This window comes from Galeopterus variegatus, unplaced genomic scaffold, assembly GCF_000696425.1.
Source record: "Galeopterus variegatus unplaced genomic scaffold, G_variegatus-3.0.2 Scaffold89, whole genome shotgun sequence".
NCBI classification, from domain to species: domain Eukaryota; kingdom Metazoa; phylum Chordata; class Mammalia; order Dermoptera; family Cynocephalidae; genus Galeopterus; species Galeopterus variegatus.
This window is the reverse complement of record NW_007726200.1, coordinates 310231-331608: the sequence shown is the minus strand read 5'-3', so window position 1 is coordinate 331608 and position 21378 is coordinate 310231. Positions and strand designations below refer to the sequence as shown.

At 37.2% G+C, this 21378-nt stretch overlaps 1 protein-coding gene across 1 annotated transcript in view; it reads right to left on the bottom strand.

Moving 5' to 3' along the window:
- MET (MET proto-oncogene, receptor tyrosine kinase) overlaps positions 1-21378 on the bottom strand; it is a 111159-nt gene that overhangs the window by 24983 nt on the left and 64798 nt on the right. The window contains exons 4-11 of the mRNA XM_008580997.1: positions 20869-21003; positions 19930-20103; positions 15095-15255; positions 12962-13064; positions 12714-12850; positions 11869-12030; positions 10991-11090; positions 6616-6834 (exon numbers count right to left, since the gene is read on the bottom strand). Coding sequence (XP_008579219.1) covers positions 6616-6834; positions 10991-11090; positions 11869-12030; positions 12714-12850; positions 12962-13064; positions 15095-15255; positions 19930-20103; positions 20869-21003 — 1191 coding nt within the window. The remainder of the gene's footprint in view (positions 1-6615; positions 6835-10990; positions 11091-11868; positions 12031-12713; positions 12851-12961; positions 13065-15094; positions 15256-19929; positions 20104-20868; positions 21004-21378) is intronic.

Genomic DNA, 21378 nt, shown 5'->3' with positions numbered 1-21378 from the left:
GGGTCAATATCATTTCCCTGGGGAAAAAAAAAAAAAAAAAAAAAAAAAAGAACTTGTTAACACTTCACAGTTTTGCAGGAATGCTAACAATTGTCAAAGAATATAAATACACGTGTTGTTTGCCAAGGCATCTGATTTTATGATACTCATTTCTATGGGAATTGGGATGACTGAAAGTGAGCATGACCATTTTAGGGCACTAATTAGTCAGGAATTATAGCATATAGCTATTCTATCAAACTGGATTTTAGAGAAAAGGAAAGAGATTCTTGTTTCACATCCTTACATTGAATGATGCCTTATCCATAATCACCTTATGATTGTCTTCAGCAGGTATCCATAAGGAAGCAATTTAGAGATTCAGTTGTCACACTGCCTGGCACTGCCTAGTGCAGTGATTCTCAACCTTAGCTTCACTATTAGAATCACACTGAGAGCTTTAAAAATTACTGATGCCTGGGTCCCATTTCCAGAGATCTGATGTAATGCGTCTACAAATATGAGCGTACTTCCAAAAGATCATGGAAAGATTTGTATTATCTTTCAATTCTATTTTTTTTTTTTCCCTTTTTTTGTCGTGTCCGGCAACGGATCGCAACCCTCAGTGTTGCGCCCGTACCGGACCAGGACTGGCAACGGGATCGCAACCCTCGGTGTTGCGCCCACACCTCGCTCAACCAATGAGCGGGAACTGGTCTGTATGTGGGATCCGAACCCTCGGCGGGAGCGCCACCGCGCTCCCAAGCGGCACACTGTAGCAGTGCACCACTGGGCCGGCCCGATTTCAATTCTATTTTTCCATAAGCTTTCTGAAGTCCCTTCATACATTCCTTTTCTGCTGGCCAGTTTCCTTTCATCCTTCTTGCACACTTGAATCCTACACATAAATGAATTCATTTTAAAAGAAATTCCTGAAAGATGCTGTATGACCTTCATTATGTTTGAAAACATCATTACATTATTTTGAACAATTATATAGTTCTTAAAAATTAAAACAAACTGACATATTTAGTTAACTGATGTTACCATTAGGCATTTTAAAAACATCATCATTTTGTTGAAGAAACCAATAGTTAGCCTTAGGCAAGAAGTGCAAACATAGGTACAATTTCTCATATCAAGACTCAATGAGTACAGTTACTTATTAAACACGCTGTTACTCTGAAGAGAGAGAGATCAAAAACCTATTACTATTTTTCTTGGAGACAAAGAGCAGCCAGTAATAACTGCAGTACTGCTACTGTTTCACATAATCCTTAATGCTTAGCAAACTGCTTTCACATGCTTTGCCTCATATGGATCTCAATAGATTGGTAGGTCAGATATTATTCTAGGAAAAGAAGTTGAAAGAAGATACGTCTTCACAACAGGAAGCTGGAGTTTAAGAAAGAATGGACATAGACAAACCCTATCCTTATGACATTTCTAGAGGCAGTAGAAGCCGTCCATTGAACAGGTCAGCCACACAGGGCAATTCCACGTAGAAGCTCATAAATCTAATAGGTCACTTTGGGGCTTCAGATGACAACTTGTTGGTTAGGTCTGAGGAAGGCTAGGGCCCTTACTCACATATTGGAGGGAATTCAGGGAGTGACCAAGAAAAGAGATTAAAGAGCTGGAGGGCTTGATTTATGAGGGAAGGACTAAAACGTGTCTTGCTTGCTTAGATAATAACCACGGTGGGGGAAGGGGTGAACATACTGCATTTACATTTCCAATACTCATTCTTTCAGGCTTAGATCCTAAGTCTAAAAGTTGCATAAAGGCTTCTCTAAAACGAAAACAGATCACACAGCCAAACAACTGAATCCCTTTTCATATGCTGCTACCAAGGAACACATGATAAGTAGTGACTTATATAAGAAATTACTATCACTTGGTATATGTAATTGCTTTAAAAGCCTAAAATCCAAGATATTACAAAAGTCATACTTGCAGCCCACTATTGTATAACAGAGGGCCCAAATCAGGAAAAATAAAAATGGGAATAGGCTACTTTTTGTCATTTAAAGTAAACATAGCTTTATTGAGCTGTGAAAAAAAAGTATGTTTAGAACTTTTATTATTTACTCTTTATTACTGAATATTATTATTAAATATAACATATTTACAAAATTGGCTCAGTTCTTCAGTCATTAAAATGATAATATAGAGATTTTTAAATAAAGCAACATAAGAGGGAGCTTTCTAATCTCTAGTCCCCTATATACACAGAACAATTTAGTTATAATTGTTTCATTTTATCCTGCAAAGACATCCCCCGAAGTAGGTATTATTGCCATTCCTGCATTACATATGGAGAACTAAGGTTCAAGAAGGAACTAGTTCATTTAATACAAAATCTATTTACCATCTATTGTTAGACACAGTTCTAGTCACTGAGAATATAAATATGAATAAGAGTTTCTCCCTCTCACTGTAACGTTAAAAGAATTCATTTCTAGAATGAAAACGAATTACTCTCAATGCATCACAGCAGGACGTACCTTGTCACTTTCTTCTCTAACTCTGGCCAAGTATGACATAATGTTTTTATCCAGGATTTGGGCCTAGGGACTCATGTCTGAGATGGCCTCAGAACAGAGCAGATGGGAGTGAAAGTGGGAAATAGCATTGTAATAAAAGGTGTCCTACAAGTTTCTATACACTCAGGTGGCCACAAGGCTGAGTCTGGAAAGTCAGCAGGAGTAGCTGGGTACAGGTTGGTAGCAGGACCCAGCCAAGCAGTGGTCTAGAGTCCAGGGAGGTTTGCAGCATAGAAGCAGTGAGTGGGGGTGGGGGTGGGGGCAGCGGATGAGATTTACACTTCACCTAGAGGACACGAGCTCCCAGCTTGGGAACCAGGCCAAAGAACCTTCACAGAAAGCTTTAAAACTGAGTTCCACAGATGTTCATGGGCCTTTTGGGGGAAAAGTACTGTGGTCATTTGAGAAAAGCTGGGCAGACCAAAATTAAGCTGGGTTCTTCATTGTCTACTGGGGGCCTTTACTATTTACCTGGGGAACCCATATTTATTTTCATATTATACACTATGAAACCACAGGTGCTGTCTATGTGTCCTGGAATATATTTTTTCACAGAATGCCTATTAACTTGTGCAGCACAGGAAAATACTAGTTTGAAAGTAAGATATGAGTGCCATCAAATAAGTCTTGATGCTGGCCCAAATGATCCCTGACGAAAGAAGTCTTCACTTCCATCCTGTCTAGAGTGAGAACCAGCCCCACAGTGCTCGTGACTGGAATTGGGGTTACAGCTACAGGTAAATTAGTCAGAGGGAGGAAGACAACCTCTAGCTGGTTCTGGGAAGCAGGTGGATTGGGCTTGCTCAGAACGACCCTCCCTTTTAGACGGTTCTGTTGCCCAGACACTGATGCCTGGCCTCTACTGTGCTCTCAACATTTGTACTTGTGTTCAGTGTCATAGCCCAAGTCCTGCCCTCTGCTTTATCTCATTCCCCTGCCCCCTTTTTCCTGTTTGAGCTGACTTCTCCAGACTGGTCTTTTGAAGCATCTCTATTATCATATATTCTTATATGCTCCAGAATAAGATTCCCCCATGGGCAGTGTCAGGCAGTACATGTTCCAGCATTAAATGCTGTACTTTCCATAAAATATGTTCATGCACAAAAAGTCAGGTAATAAGATAATTAGGGAAAAATAGAGGGTTTCTTTAAATAGAATCAATTTTTAGATATTTGTAAAATGTTTAGAGCTATTTCACTTAAAGAACTGTAGAGATATCTACATACCACATGATAGAAAAATGTATTATTAAAGATATTTCGGTATACATTAAATGAAAGTTAATATGGGAACCATTACAATTTAGTGAATTTAGTGGAAAGAAGACCAAATGTGGAATCAAGAAGCTTGAGTGTGAGTCCTAGTTCTGCTCTTTGCTCCCTGGGTGACCTAAGATGAATCAGCTAATCTTTCTAAACTTCCGTTTACTTATCTATAAATGGCCATCTTATCTTATCTATAATCATCACTGACCTCCCAACCTCATATGCTGCTCATAGGTCCAAGTGAGACTTAAAGGAAATATGTCAAAGTACTATATTAATTGTCAAATTCTGTACAAACGTGAGCGAATATTGATAGAACATTGTGCCCTAATGTGCACTCCCAGAGAGATGCCTACTTCTGATGACTACTGTCCACAACTGGTCCTGGTGGACTTGCAGCCTTAGCCATAAACTACTTCCTCTATCCATGGGGTTCCTGATTCATTCTGAGGAGTAACTGACCCTTGCACCCTATTGTGTTCTCTTGACCCAAACTTGGCTTGTTCTTCTGCCCATGATGTAGTTATTAGGCCAATTGTGGAGTAAGGCAACTCTCACAACTGGGGCTAGAAAATATAACTACTCCTTTAACCAAGGAATTCTTGCATGCATGGCTGCTTGAGGAGCACGATCTCTTCCTGGAAATAAAGAGTGACTCTCACGCTGTACACATGATTCTCTCTACAGCACCTGCAGAGACGGAACGCAAAACATGCTTCACGCTCACGTTTTGAATGGTAATTGAACAAGCACAACATTAAATAAAAGTCCCCTTTCTTTTGATAAAAACAGTTCACTGCTTGTCCAGAAGAGGTCTTCTCTTTTCCTTTTTTCATGCTTCCCTTTCCTTTGTTTCTGCCCTAAGAGAGGCAGAGGTTTTAATGTGATCAACTTTAGACATGAATAAAAGGTTAAATTGCTGACACAATAAATATTCTCTTACACCTTAGATTTCCTTTTATACATTAGGAAAATGGAGGATGGGAAAACATTGATTCATGATACCAAAATGATCCCCTAAACGGCCCCTGCTCCCACTAGATCACTACTCTGTCCCCTGAAAGGTGTTACACACCAGGTACAGAAAAAGTCATTGTGTATATATACAGACAAGAAAAGAAAGAATTTTGTGCCTGTCTTTAGAGATCCCTTGGGTCATGATGGGAATACCATTGACAGGCTGAGGATGATGTCAAATCATATTTTTCTTGGTCTGACAATTTTGTAGGACATTGACTAATGGGTATTTAATCTACAGAAAAAGAAGTTTTCTTTTCCGTGTGAGACTGTGCTTAGAAGGGTAGATAAGAACCATTTATCTCTAATCCCTCCTTCATAGATATAGGAACAGAAAAATAGAGTTTCTCTGGGTGTAAAACTATTTGCACATAAACCATTGTTTTCATCAAGAAAAACCAAGTGGAATCTTCCAAATGGCAAACAGTAATTGTTTAAAGCAAAAGGTCACACTAGATTAGTTTTACTGAAAAAGAAAAAGAAGTGATAAAAGCTCTCTCTCCCTTTCTAAAACTAATTAAAGAAGCAGATGAAAAAACTTCACTGTGGTAAACACACTGTTCACTGAAGCGGGCTTCCCCTTAATTTCATGCTGTACGAAACACAATGGAGAGGTGAGTAACTTGCACGAGTGTGAATGTGTGCAGAGGCTGGGCTGTAGCTAAAATTTTGTTGAAAAAGCAGAGAAACTTCAGTAGAAACATGTCATTACTTAGAGGGAGGTGACTGATGGCAACCTATATTACATCTCAATAAAGACACTTATTGCTTTGTATTTGTTCATATTTGCATCCAGATTACCTTACAGAAAAAAAATCTGAATGTCTAAAACAACATGTTGAAGGCTAAATATTTTGTTGTTTCTAGTGATTGGGGCTATGCATAATTAAAGTCATGATTATTTTGCCTGTTTTATTATTATTTGAAGTAGAAATGACTGAAGTGACATAAAAGAGCTGTGTTCTAGTCTTTGTTCTGCCACTATTTCATCATTTGTCAAACCACTTAACATCTCTTGTCTTTAGTGTTCTTCATTTGCAACAGGCTGGCTTAGAAAAGATAATCTGTTATCCCCTATTAAATTATATTTAGGGCCAGCCCGGTGGCACACTGGAGAGTGCGCCGCTTGGGAGTGTGGCGGTGCTCCCGCCGAGGGTTCGGATCCCATGTGGAGACCAGTTCCCGCTCACTGGCTGAGCGTGGTGCGGGCACAACACCGAGGGTTGCGATCCTGTTGCCGGTCCCCGGTACGGGCGCAACACCGAGGGTTGCGATCCCATTACCGGTCAGTAAAAAAGACAAAAAGGAAAAAAAAATTATATTTAGAGGCTAATATATTTCCAAACTAGGTGGAAATCTAGTTTCATTTATAAATCAGCTTAGAGATGACCACACCCAGATACAAAATTCCAAGTATTCCAAGGAAGTACAGAATTACAACTGATGCACTTATTTTCATGGCTCTTACCTTTTATCTTGTAATGAGTACACTTAGGTGAAATGTCCAGGGGAATGTATAACATCGGTAGGATAATGCATCACAGGAAGCCTGTTTAATGGATTTGTATCCCACATCTGCTACTTTTTAATATATACACAGGTAAGGGTTTTAAATGCTTCATTAAAAAGCTGTCCGTGATGATACTTATCTTTTAGTCTTATGCCAAAAAGGTTTGTTTTTCAGAGCTTAGATATTTACTGATATAGTACAAGATATAATGATCAAGTACAATGATTCTATTCACACAGCTATGAAGTCAATCAAGTTCAAGCTGATGATTTAAGGGAGTGTTTTAAGCATTTCTTACCTTAATTTCCAGTACATTTTCATTGCCCATTGAGATCATCACTGGCTTTTCAAAAAGCTTAAACACAGGATTATGTACATAAATGAGATCAAAGTATTTGGAAAGGATCCCATCTAACATGAAAAAGGCTTTGGTTTTCAGGGGCAGTTGCAGATTCAGCTGTTGCAGTGAAGGAGTTGTACAGCAGATTATCTCTGAATTAGAGCGATGGTGACATGCCTATAGGAAGACACAATTATCCACTGTAAACAGAATATAGCTTGACAACAGCCACAACAACGTTCACATCTCACTATTTCAGACAATCAGTTGGAAATAAATAACTTCTGAAAAAAAATCTGCATTTAATTTCCTAATGTTGAAGAACACAAGGAAACACGACAGATGCAAAATTATCCAAACAACCCAGTCTTCAAAGGAACACAGACCTTCATTTGCCCAGAGTAAGCTATGTTGATCTCTGAAGCTGGCCCTCGCTTCATCATTTTATTTTCCTTAAGAAGACAGGACAGTCATCTAGAGGGACTGCCTTCTCTTCTTGTGAAGCAGCTATGGCAAAGTGGGAGCTGGACTTTGTGTGGTTGAAGTCCTTGGTCCTAACTTTCCTTCCTTCCTTCCTTTTCTGTACCTTTCTTCTTTTTTTTATTCTGAACCCTTCCTTGGTCCTAACTTTAACCCAAACTGTGACAACTGGGGCCAAGCCCTTACTCAGAAGCTTAGTTTCCTCACTTAGGACTTAGGAAATAAGATTAAAATGTTATTCACAATGTGGGATACTGCATGGTAAAGTGCTTTGTAAACCGCCAAGCACCATACGGTTAACGTTATAATTAAATATGTAGGTAGGTAATCTTATTACTGTGTTTAAGGTATTAATTATTAAGTGCCAGGTTCCATGCAAAATACTTTACAAGATTGGTCTCATTTAATTCTCACGATAATCTTATAGGTAGGTGCTCTGATTATCCACAGTTTACAGATGAAGAAAGTGAGCTTTGTAAGCTTGTCATTAGGCAAGATTGCACAGCTCTGAGTGGCAGAGTAGGGAACATAAATCCTAGACCATTAACTCTAAAATTCACTGTCTTAACTCTCATGCTATACTTCTTGTTTATTATATATTCTATGTTGGTAAATCTTTTCCTATGTTCCCAATTTACAAAGGCTCTGCTATTATTATTTCATGCCCTTTCATCTCTCATTTCAAATCTTCCCCTTTGGAATTCTGATTTATGGAATTTTGGAAAATGTGGCTTCCTCTTGATTGTGCTTAGACTAAACCAGCAATGCAAAGTGGTACATTTAAGGTTAAATGGCTGCGTTTTTTTCCCCCAAGGAAAAGACAAACAAGCAACAACATCCCTTAGATTTCCTTTTCTTTGACAAGTACAGTTGGAGATAAAACAATTACTTATGCCCACAATAGGAAAAGGACTCAGGATATATATAAAAAGCACAAACAGAATTTGGTATTTGATATTTTCTTTTAAAAATAATTTTAAAAAATTATTCTACATTTAAAAACACATGCTGTAAGCAGATAAAACTGACAGAGATATAGTAGGAATAAAGTATATAATTTAGTTTTATATCAGATTAATATTATAATGCTAAAAGCTATTTATTCCTATTATCTTGAAAAATGGAAATGAACAATTTTACTGCTGTCACAATGATTCTCCACATAACAAGAAATTTGAAAACTACCCAGTAAACTGTAGGCTTCTGGGACATAAGCGCATTAACAAATTAATGTATATTTTGCTATGAATGTGACTATTTTTATTTTAAAGGATTTGAGTTTATTGGATATAAAATTATTATGGCTGGATCTATATATCTAAATCTGACCTGACCAAGAGTTTTTATTTGTTAAATAATAAATGGGTTCAATTCATCATGGTCAGCTTCAAATTCTGTAAGTGGCAGGGAACATGGAAGAAACATACAGTTTTCACAAACAGTAAAAGAGTAATTAGTAAAATAGAGCCACTGAGTTTTTCACTCTTGTCCAATGCTAATGCATAGGTTTTATTGTACTAACATGTTTATGGCTAAAACAACAGAAGTTTACATTTCCAGATATGTAAACAGATAGGATTTTAATCTTCTACCATTGTTTGAAACTTCCTGGAGATATGCAACTCTTATTTCTGACATCTAGAAGGTTTTTAATAAATATCTGATTACAAATGAATGAATGAAGAAGCAAAGAGGTGTTCTATGAGTCATCTTAATGCTGGTAAGAGAGAAGAAAGAAAATTTAGTCATTATTTTAATAATGTAGGCTCAGCATTAATTAGATAAATTAATAATTTCTCAAATTTCTACTTTAAAAAGACACATGACAACACCAAAAGGGTTACTGTTATTCTTATTTGGTTAATAAAAAATTGTTATGTTTGGTTGTGGAGAACTGATGTCCTTTAAACTAATAGCAGTGGTATTCTAACTCTGTTTGTGGCCATGTGTGGGGATTGGTTTCAAAGCCCTTTACTTCATACGGTGATTCCCTAGAGTACAATCTCTCAGGAATATGATAAAAATCTAATAATACTCCTTAGAGGTGATGCAATGTGGCTGATAGAGAAGGTCAGGAAAAATCTCATTTGAGATGACCTTATTGTTTGGTGATTTGGCTTGACATTTTTAGCCCCAAATTGGTTTTTGTAATTAAAGACCACTGTGGCTTTAGTGTTCAAGAAATATTGGATGGGGAATCTAAAAGAAAGTGCTGTAATTCAATCTATCACCTGCCCAATCAAGACCCTGCTTGAGCCGGAGCACTTAGAACTTCCATTCTTGGTTGAGTACACAAGTCCAGCTAGATTATGGTATTTTACATTAGAGAAAAGCATCAACAAAAAGTATGAAATCTTTGGAAGTAACTTCAAGGTCTAAACTAAAACTACCATTTTAATGCGACCTATATAAATTGTTAGAGCACAAAAGGAGTCAATCACATTTAAGGAGGCATTCAGTTAAATTTTGATTGGCCTTGTAAGTAAAATAAGGAAAGGTGGAAAAACACAAAACAATATCCACATGCTTGGACATAAGTATCCTACTGCTCTTTTCTGTTACTTGATAATATGCTAACAAAGGGGAAAGCAGAACCAGAAGAACATGGGGGTGAAAGAAAACACTGCATGTCTGCTGCTTAGAAAGACAAGGATGCAAGACGAGAGCTTTACCCAAGGGTTTTACTAAAGCAAAAAGGCCCATGCTCTACAGTGCACTAAAAAGAGGCAGAGGGGAATGCTGAGATTTCCATTTGAACTGACTGTCTTTATTTTTTTAATTTTTCCAGGTAAAGTCTTTTATTTTAACACTTTCTATGGAATAAACAGATCACAGTGAAGTTTCTGAGTACAGATAATGAATATATCTCACTCCCAGAAGTGCTAATTCTGCAAGGAGAATATTCGTACTTGTTATTATGTTAAAAACCTCAATATTAGTCTTTCATGTGGTCATATTTATTTTTCTATATTACATGAAATAGAAATCCACTGGCAATGCAAAAAAGGAACAGAAAGTATCTTTTCACTTTTTCTTGTATCACTATCCTTCATTTTATGATTTCACCACTTAATGTTACCTACCTCAGAAAGTGGGCAAAAGAAAGAAAGTGGGTAGAATAAAATGAATCAATTTTTTTCTCTTCCTTGCAGCTCTGCTCAATTATAATTTTTTCTTTTATTTATTTATTCATTTATTTTTTATTATGAATATTCATGAGATACAAAGCTGATTGTCACCCCTTGTGCCCATGACGTGAGGGTCAGATTCATACTGGCAGCATACCCATTACCAGAAATTGCTTTTGTACACACCGTGGAATATTACTCTGCCCTAAAAAAGAATGAAATACTCCCATTTGCAACAACGTAGATGAGCCTGGAGAAACTTATGTTGAGTGAAATAAGTAAAGCACAGAGGGATAAATATCGCATGTGCTCACTCATATGTGGGAGCTAAGAGAGAAAGAAGGAAGGAAAGAAAGACCACAGTGGTGCATTGGTCTTGCAGAGGGGGAGAACATTCCCTGGGCTGCAAAGTAGAGTCGGGGGGGAAAAGGGGAGGGAAGTTGGGGATAATTGGGTGGCCAACTATCTTTAAAAACACTGTCTCAAGTTGGTGATCTTCATTTGTGTCTAAACATTATATGCCTGTATATGCATTTTTTACAATGTCAACCCAAGACTCTAGATAATTTCAGTTGTTGAATAAAAAATACTATTTGGCCTATGCTCTAAGGAAGATAATTAGCAAACATTAAAGGCAAAACTGAAATGTCTCATGTACCCTGAAAGCCAGGTGGTAGGGGCAGAGATGCAGAGCTTTGAGTAGAATCATCACTCAAAGGACTTACCACTGTAAAGTTCCTTTCTGCTTCATGGACATTTATTACCATCCTTGGGACACTAACAGAATTCAGGTTTTTTCCAACACCTGTTATTGTGCTCCCACCACTGGTAAAGTAAAATAGAAAAATGGTAATATTAAGGAGTTCTTTCCAACGAGTATTTTAGTATTTCAAGAGAGAGGTTCAATTCAATCATATGCAGTGATTACAAGTTAGAGGCACAGTTAAAGTCAAATGGAAGTTCAGGGGTAACTCATTTTTGGAAACAACTTATTTAACTTGAAAATTTTTTTAAAAATTCATATTTCATAAACTGAAGAGATGCATTTGTATTTTTATTCACCAAATATACAAAACAAATATTTTTTCTCTCTGAAAAAAATACAAAGAAAAACAAACTTAACTGCTGTTGTTAGACTGACAGAATTAACGGAAACAGGGCAGATTGAACTGGGTCCAGTGAGATACTGATTCAAAGGGAGTCTGGTATAGGGAAAAGCTGTATGTAAATCAGGCAGGACAAAAAATACACTGAAGAATGGGAGGAAAAAAGTGATTCCACTTTTGGGGACTAAGGCTAGTATAGAATTGACATACATATATATATATAATATAAGTGCATAAATACTATGTGGCCACATTGAACCATTTTACTGTAATCTGTTTAAAACATAATAGAATAGGATAAAATGCTTCTCGGCATGAACTAACACTGATAAAGTCAAATTGTACCCAAAACCTGAATGTAGTTTTTCTCTCATGAATAGGAAAGGCAGCCTTTAAAAGAAATTCAAGTCACATAAAACCGCAATTTCTCTTGACTGTTCTACAGCCAAATCGTCCTTATGTTCATTATGAACATAACATCAGAAGCTTCTACTTACCTAATAAAAGATTTGGTGGGATGAATTTCGTAGACAATGGGGTCTTCCCGGTAAGTGAAGCTGCTTGTCTCTCGGTTGGCTAAGTCAATTTTCAATTTAACAGGAAACTCAGTTGAAATGGTTTGGGCTGGGGTATAACATTCAAGAATACTATTTGACACACTGAATAAAAAAAATTAAAAAATGAAACTTAGTTATTAGAGATATACATGTTTTAGAATTGTATCCGTAAATCAAAAGGATATAACTTGATGGCTCCTAAATGGGAATTTCCTGAGGTGGTTTAGAAAAATTCCTTTTCTAGTGTAGGCTGTTTACATTTGACTGGATCCCAAATTCAGCCTTGTTGTGGACAAACCATCCTTGACTTCAAAACATTTGGGATTTTGAGCATCCATTAAAGTACTTTTAGTTTTTGATTAAACTGAGCTCTTCCAATTCTAAGAAGCATGAACTTAACCTTCTTCCAAACCCAATCTCACCCATTTCTTCCAAAGTGACCTAGTCTAATTGTAAATCTTGATGGAAATGTTTGTTTCAATTTATTGCCAATTACCAGAATCTCATGGCTAATAATATAACTAGGATGCTCAGATATAACAATAAAGGTGAATGGGATGACAAAGCTGAAAAAAGGGATTAATAAATAATGAAGAAAGGGTAGAAAAATCAGCAAGGGAGAAGTAGATGGATTTGGGAAGAAGCAAGTTTTGTCAGCAGGAGGAAAATAAACAATAAGTAAACATCTTGATTTGTCTCCACTAAAAAGAACAGTGTTTGCTTGATTTGTTAGGTAAAGGTATTAATCCAACCTGATGGACACAACAAAAATAAATTTACAACACCTTTTTAAAGTACACGTTTTTCCACCAATTGAAATGTGTCTAGAATTTCCACTGTTTAGGAATTTCCCAGTTAGAGTAAGCAAAGTTCCACCAGCCTTAGGTCCGTAACTTGGAGAAATACTTGTTAGTACAGGATCCTGAGTGGGAGATACAAACAAAACAAAATAGCTTGTTAATTTTATTACTCTAAGTAGATTAAGAAAAAAGCAAACATCCTAGTTCACGAAAAAAGTAATGCTTACACTTACCACATAAGAAAACATACTGTATTGTGTTGTTCCTCGACCGTTTGAAATAATTATGGACATATTGAATTGCTTATTCATTGCAGGACCAACTGTGCATTTCAACCTGAAAAAAACCACAAAGCTTATATTTGTTACAAATCCAAAGGAATTCTGTGTCTTGGCTGTTTTATATGATGGGACATTAATTCTAAGTTGTGAGCTGACTACTCTGAATAGCAAGCATGGTAAGCATTAAGGCTGAAAATTGTATAATTTCTATTTCTGTACTATTATGCCAAAGTGTATATTCACTGTATTATAGTATTTATACAGACAAAACAGGAAATGTTAAACCTTATCAATGCAGACCTCACCAATTGAAAAGTACATAATAATCTAAGTCTAAGCCTAGAAAATTATAGGGATAGTGTTTGGCCTACTTGAGAAAAAGAAATGGTATTTCAGTAGCATATGAAAGAATGGGCTAACTATGTATCAGCCAAATCTCTTCATAAAGTATGTCAGCAGGTACATTTCTGTGGTTATATTTGTCATGTTTATTTAAATTATTTAAAGAATAATGAAATTGTGATGGGCTTTCCATTGAATTATTTTTGAATCAATAATCTTACAGTTGTTATATCTTCCTCCCCGCCCCGGTTTTGTGTGTGTGTGTGTGTGTGTGTGTGTGTGTGTGTGTGTATGTGAGTGAATTAATTAATTTATTTTTAGCTCCCACAAATAAGTGAGAACATGTGGTATTTCTTTTTCTCTGCCTGACTCGTTTCACTTAATATTATTCTTTCAAGGTCCATCCATGTTGTTGCAAATGGTAGTATTTCATTCGTTTTTATAGCTGAGTAGTATTCCATTTTTTTTTTCTTTTTTTGAAGTTCCTACAACAAGCAAATGGAAAGGACATGCCTGGGTGGGTGGGGGGAGAGGGAGGAGGGAGGGAGGTTTCGGTGATGGGACATAATAATCAACTACATTGTATATTGACAAAATAAAAAAATAATTAAATAAAAAAAATAATAATAATCTTACAGTTCTGAAAAAGTTTAAATATAATTTGTTTCATTAAATAACTTTTTCAAGAAGACAATGAACTCTGTTTTACTTTTACAGGTCCTAATTTATAATGCCATGATTAAGAGTCCTGGAGAACTTACAAGAGGGATTTCTAGAATGAATTTGTTTTGATTAAGCTAACGAGTATGATATTAATTAATGTGTTGGTCTCAGTAAAATGAGTAGATTTAGACCTTCCTGTAATACTAGAATGAATCCAATTAGATATAAAATGACCACTTGATAGAATAGGTTCAACATAAAGACTCAACCATAAAACTTAAAATTTTTGGTTGTTGTTAATGCATGATAACTAATAATTTCTGGATTCTTTGTTGATTATGGTATTCAGAACTTATAGAAGGTACATTTAAATACAGTAGAAAAAGTACAGGTCTTCAATCAGAAGAGCTGAGTTCAAAGGATTGCTTAGCTTTTACTTTCTGGATTACCTCTGCCAAGCCACACTCTACCTCTCTGAACTTCAGGCACCTCCTTTGTAAAACAGGAATGGTATTGCCACCTCCGCAGACTTTGGGGGTGCTAAATGGAATATACCCCATACATTACGGTACCAATCATATTAGCTGAATGTAAATTTAAATTCATGCAAAAAGAGTCTCAAAAATGTGATTTAGCTGCTTCACTACATTTCTGAGGTTTAGAAAGTGAATTTAGAAGAGGATCCACATGGAGCTTTTATAGAAAAAGCTCAATAGAAAAAGCCTTTGGAGACTCTAACATTTGAAGACTGTAAAGACAGAGTGACCCCAATTAGTGCTACTCTTTCAAATCTACCCAGACAATTTCTGAAGATTTGTTACATAACTGATTGAAAAGCTCCCCAGAAGCTGGATTCTTCTTTATTCACCTAAGCCATGTCACCTTTCTCTCTTCTTAATCCCAGTAAATAAATAGGGTTAAAAGAACAAAACAAAACAAACCCACAAGAGATGTGATGGGCCAAGATCCTTTTAAATTCAAGAGATGGACTTTTTGAGCATTTTTTTCTTTAAACAAATATTCATTCCAAAAAAACCTGTTTTCCAAGCACAACCCAGCAAAGAATTTTAAGATCCTTACGTATTTGTCGTGCTTTCACTTAAGGTCAAGGTGCAGCTCTCATTTCCAAGGAGAACTCTGGTTTTCCTTAGATCAAGTTTATTATTCTTCCTGAATCCAAAGTCCCAACCACATATGGTCAGTGTTGTCCCTCCTTCAAGGGGTGCACTAGTTGGGAAAACCTACAAGGACAACATAGAAGTTTTTAAAAAACCTAATATATTATTATTTTTCATGTGTGTGGAAAACAAACACAATATGTATCCTTAAATAGTATGAAATTCTTCCATTCTCCCACTACCTAGTAAAAATTCAATTTTCACTAAAGGAAAAAGGGTCACAAATTTCAGAGAACCTGGAAGAAACATTAAAACTATCTGACAGAGTGATGAAACAGGTTGTCTTTAGGAGATCCAGAGACAGGACAAAGAGCAGATTCCGCTGGGTGGGCATGAAGGGACTTTTGGGGGCCACTCTGAAGTGAATTCATCTTCTAGGGATCTTTTGGGCAGGAGAAGGCACACTTTGGGCCCAGACATTTACTTGCTTATAACTCTGATTATTAACTCCTCACGGGCCTCCAGATTGAACTCTGATCAAAACTCATTCCTGCGCGGTATCAACCAAGGTCCATTATATGCCTTGCTCTGTGCACCAGCTGTGTGTGCATGACATTCTTGTTGCTATAGTATTCCCCACACAGAGAAGAAAGTCACAGTAAAAATACCTCTTTTGGTATCCAGTGGTTGCACAGTAGCATTCAGCAGCTATCATAATACCAAACACATAGATGTTATTCAATACACATCTGCCAATCATTCATTCATTATTTACTTATAAAGCACCTCCTATGTGCCAGGCACCAATAAATAAATAAGTGAATCTATTTCTTAATATGTTAATTCACATTTATTAGATTTAAAATTATTTATTACTTATTCACAATTATTACTGAGTATTTCTTTGTTCTTTAAATACGGTCACTATTTGATGTATACCAGATAGCTGACACACACAGCCTTTTAAAAATTATATAATATTTAATTCATACGATATATTTTTTTCTATTGGAAATCAATAAAAACAGAACTGGAGAGAGCCCAAAATCAGTGTTGTAGCAATTTTTCTAATTATCTTCATTGGTATTATTTTACATCTCATTTTTAGGATTGACTTTTTCCCCCCCTCTGTGTTCAATGTTAAGTAAATAAGATTTTATTATTGCAGGCTCCCTTTTGGTGTGTTAAAAGTAAAATTTGGATTTATTAATAAAACTGTTAACCATGATGTAAGACAGCATTAAGCACTTATGAAGTATTAAATACTACTTACTACTCTTAGGCTAGAACTATTAAAACAAAACACATTTCCAAGTTAAAAATAAGCTTCTCCTCAGCAGCTTTGTGACAATTGAGAAAGGAAATGCTCTTTTGGGGGGGACATATTGTAAATTGTGCTGTAAAGTACAATGGTGGGAAAACGCAGCACCAAGACAGAGGCAGCTCAAAAACCAGCAAAGGTATTTGCTAAAGACCAGTCTGTGAACGTCTAAACGTGATGCTTTTACAATTAAGAAGGGCTTTTAGCAAAATTCAAATTTGTAAACATTCCCATGCCTCCTATGTAAATAATCACAAACCAAAGTCTTAACTTACCCTTGTTGTCAAACCCCTTCATAGTCTTAGCTTAATGCTTTTATGATAGCCATTTTACCCATAAAAATCCATTACACAGTTGTGCCTTTCATGAAAATTTACCTCGTCTATGTCTAGCCAAATGAGAACTGCTAGAAAAAAAACCTGTTTATTATTATGTTAGAAATCCAGTAGGAGAGAACAAGACATCTGACCCTCCCAGGACTGTGTTCTGCCTGAGGCAGTCCCCAGCTGCTGTTCCCTTTTCTAATGAGGAGCCTTCCCCATTCAAAACAGCTGCCCAAGGCTAGATCCGCTGCCTACGTTCTCGTTCTCCTCCCCTTTCTGGGTAAAAATGGAGTCTGTCACTCTACATACATCATTGCTTTCTATAAAAGGCAAAGGGAATGGGTGATGATTTCAGAAAAGATGCTGACTGTTCAATTGGTGCACTGGCAATAGAAATGGATATAATAACACCTCTGCTAGACTCTCAGGATTTGAAAGGCCAGCTCTGCTTAGTTTTTCTTTCTCTCTGGGCTGAGAAACTACCCCTTAGTTTATGGGGTAACCTTCACTCTTTCAGGGGAAAAGGAAGGAAGCAGTTGTGGACTACACACCCTTGGATAGACCCAACAATGGGCTGGCAAACTTTGAGTTATCCTGAAGGGCAGAGAAATCTGTGGGCAGGAAATGAGTGTCCGGCATAAAGCCATGAAGCCTGGGTCTCCTACCTGCCTGGATAGGGGAGATAGAGACACAAAAGTAGCTCTTGTCCTTTCGCAGGTGAAAGATCATATCACAGATGGGCCCATTCCAACAGTATTTTAAATGATCATGTTTTCAAAACCCATTAAGAAAAAACATGAAAAAGCTGAGATAAAAATATGTGGGTACTTCAAAAAGTTTATGGAAAAATTTGTATTATCTTTTAATTTTACTTTTCCATGAACTTTTTGAAGAACTCTTGCAAAACCTTGAAAATTAAAATTCTCATTGGAGGCCTCCTTTCCTCTTTAGTAGGAAAAAGGTCACAAATATACTGGTGGCAGTGTATCGTCTGCACATCTCCCTATTCCCCCATAAGATATTGCTGTGGCTTCGTATCTGAGCTTTCTGATCAATTAGTAAACAGTTTTATTGTCTCACTGCAACTGAATTCAATCCCACAAGACATCACAATTTTATCCTAATAAATTCACAATGCATTGGAAAATGCTCTTCCTTTGCTGAAGCATTTCTCATTGCTCTTTTAAGTACAAGATCAGATGACACATTTGAAACAAAATAATAGACTTGCTATCCTGAAATCTCTCCTATCTGGAACTGCAAAGAATTTCAGCCACTGAACATCATGTACCTTGAAAAGCAGGCTAACTTGCGTGTATTGGAAAGTGAAACTCTATACATTAGCTGGATTTTGTGCCTGCAGAGTTTAAGACAGATAAGAAAAAGATGAATAATTGGTCTTATTTTTTTGCAGTAAGAATGCTAAATGTCACGGTCAAGCATAGCATGAAATCTTCCTAACAACTATGAACAGAGAGGGATTTATGGACTCAGCTGCACTACTTTCCTTCTAACGTACAGCCCAAGCCTCACTGACTTGGTACATGATATAATGCAACTTTTTAAAATCGCCAGCTATAGAGTACTGGAGTTAGGAAAAGTGAGAGAGGAGAGAGATTCAAAAAGTATGAGAAATTCTCAAACAGAGCAAATATTTTAGAAATTCTCTGAACCAGAGAATTTTAACAATTTTATTATTGCTTTCATGATTAGTAAAAGGAAGCACATTGGTCAAAATTAAATGTTTCATTTGTACAGGTTATCAACCTGTGTTCTTTACTTAAAATACCAGTTTGGCTATTTTTGAAATGAAATTGTTGTGATTTAATTGCATGCGTGCACACACATACTCTTATGTCTTTCATGGAATAGCTGAGTTCAGATTTCTAGTGTCTCAGATTGCCAAGGCTGAGTGTTCATAAAAGTGTAAAGCTGCATGTGGTTTAAAAAATACATTTCATGATTACTACAAAAAAAGTGCATAACTACTACAGCATAGATTTAAATTTGTTCTCTTATTCTCTTTTAGTTTATTCTCTGCCTGATCAAGCTAAGTCTTAATAATTATGTCACACCTAACAGAAAATGATTTGGTTTAAAACCTAGTCACCCACTACAAATCTTGCCCCAAACCGTAACTAAATGAAAACAGCCATGCGCTTGGGGGTGGTTTTTGTTCTGACTCGAACGCTTTGTTTACTTGGGTATGAACCAGGCGACCGAGACCTTTAACTTGAATGTTTCACAAGAACCATTTACTAAAGTCCAACTGTTCTACATGCAGGCAGAGAAAATACACACTGCGTACTCACCAGGGAAGTGTTTTTAAGCAAAATGTATTTGGACTAAGAAATTTTTAAAAAATTGCCATGGAGATTTTCATTGTGCCAAATATATGCTTAAAGCAAATAAGGAAATAGAGAGCGGGGCTGTAATGTCATGGCTGACGTCCACTGCCATAACCTAAGGTCTCTAACAACAGGAGGTATGTTTGTTTTGTTCTGGGCTGTATCTCCCCAATGTCTAGAAGAGAACCTGCCACGTGGTATGTATTCAATAAATATTTTTGGGATAAACTAAAGAATGAAATGGTTTATAGAAGTACAGATGTAAGTATAGTCATCTCACATTTACTTTACTTCTCTTCCAGGAACACTGAGAGAAGACAAACAGCCACCCATGGGTGCTGACCCTCCATTTGCCTCCCACATTACCCTGGGAAATGACCTCTAATCTCGTCTATGCCTCAGACAGGAAGAAACCTATCCTGTCCGCTCCAGCATGGCTGGGGTCACGGCATGCACAGTGCAGCTTAGGGTTCCAGAGACGTCTGGGCACCCGGCAGATAAAGTAGGTGGGGAGGAATCAGAGAATGAGTATGGGTGAGTCAGAAGGAAACAGGTCCCAGTGTGAGGAAATGGAGAGCAATGTTGCTCATTAGCCACCACTCTTGCAGTGAGCGTGAAGCAAGCACTTCAGGTGTAGGACTCAGAGGGATGTGCCCAAACGCCACCCTAGGGATAAAGCTAGGGGGAGATGGTGCTTTGGCTGGTGTCTCATTGCTAAATGAGTAAATTGGCTTTTGGATTTTATTTCATTAGTGGAACTTGTGTTTACCAAAAAACATGAATGGCAGCTTATAGAGGTCCCTACCTTGTAGATTGCAGGCAGACAGATCTCTTGAGTCCATGTCTGGCTGGGGCATTCTTCTGATCGCACACATTTATCGTGGCACCAGCCACACTGCACAAAGGGGGGTGCGGAGAGACACTGACTGCAGGACTGGAAATGTCCACAGCCCAAGCCATTCAATGGGATCTTGGTGATCTGTGAAGAAAAGGGAAAAAAAGAGCTTCCAGAGGGGTTTTAGTTTGTTTGTTAAGTAAAAACTGAGACACAAGAGATGCATGTAAATATCAGTTTATGCAGACTACTAGAGATGGCATCTATGTGTTCAAATCATGTAATATTGGTTAAAAAGAATCAAATTTCTTCCCTCCCTCTGTTGTTGGCCCATATGTGATAAAAGTTATCATCACTGTCCAGTGAACACAAGCATTGTCATACAGTATTAGAGGTTCTGTATAGTGGAGACATTTTGTCCTTTCTGAGATGATTTTAAAATAACAAGAGAGTATAATTTAAGCTGTGGGAAAACACGCTTGAACCCCTGGAAAATTGAAAGTGGGGTAACGTATCATTCTGGCATCAAGATGCACGTCCTTCTCTCAGAGAAAAGGGATTACTGGCTGGAGTCAGATTCCAATGCACATTTCCAGGATTTGTCTGCCTGCACTAGAGTTCTGCCAGGAGGACTGTAATTCTCATTCTGTGTGTTTGTTTTCCTCATTGAGAAATACAGGACAAAAGGAGAAGTACACATTATGACAAAGACCTCCCTTAGGTCCAATCTTCCTTGAACAAAAAGTTAACTTGATTTCAGAAGATCTCTAGAGTACTCTAAGAACTTAATGGAGGAGAGGTGAGTCTAAGATGAAGAGAAAAGTTATAAAGGACCAAACGATACTGGCTGTAAATATCCATTCAGGAAAAACCATATTCATGGACACTCCCTGTGGGAACAGGGCTTACCTTCTTCCCAGTGACAACCAGTGTGTAGCCATTTTCGTTTAACGGGTGCTCCACCGTCATTTCTGGAGACACAGGGTGGGAATCCAGGCGAAAATTTACGTGAGGGGTTGATGATCCTGGTCGAGAAACCACAACCTGAGAAACAAAAAAAGAAACACCCTTACTCCAACAAGCTCAATTTAAATACACATGGAAAATGTGGATGATAATGGCCATAACAGATTAGCAGGGCTATTGGGTGTTTGAACTAAAGACCCAACAGTTCATCTTGCTGTAAATCAATATGACATCTTCTAATCTCCTGCCTTGAAGCCAATCTATCTGAACCCCCAAGACAAACTTTTGCCTATGATCTTTTAATAGTTTTTAGGGAAGGAGATCTTCTGATTGATCAGCCAGCACATGCAGACAGATCCTCACAATTGTATTAGGAACTGAAGGAGCCAAAACTCTCCTCAGAAAGAAGAAACCACATATAGTATAAGGATTCTGGATTACTTTTTACTGTAT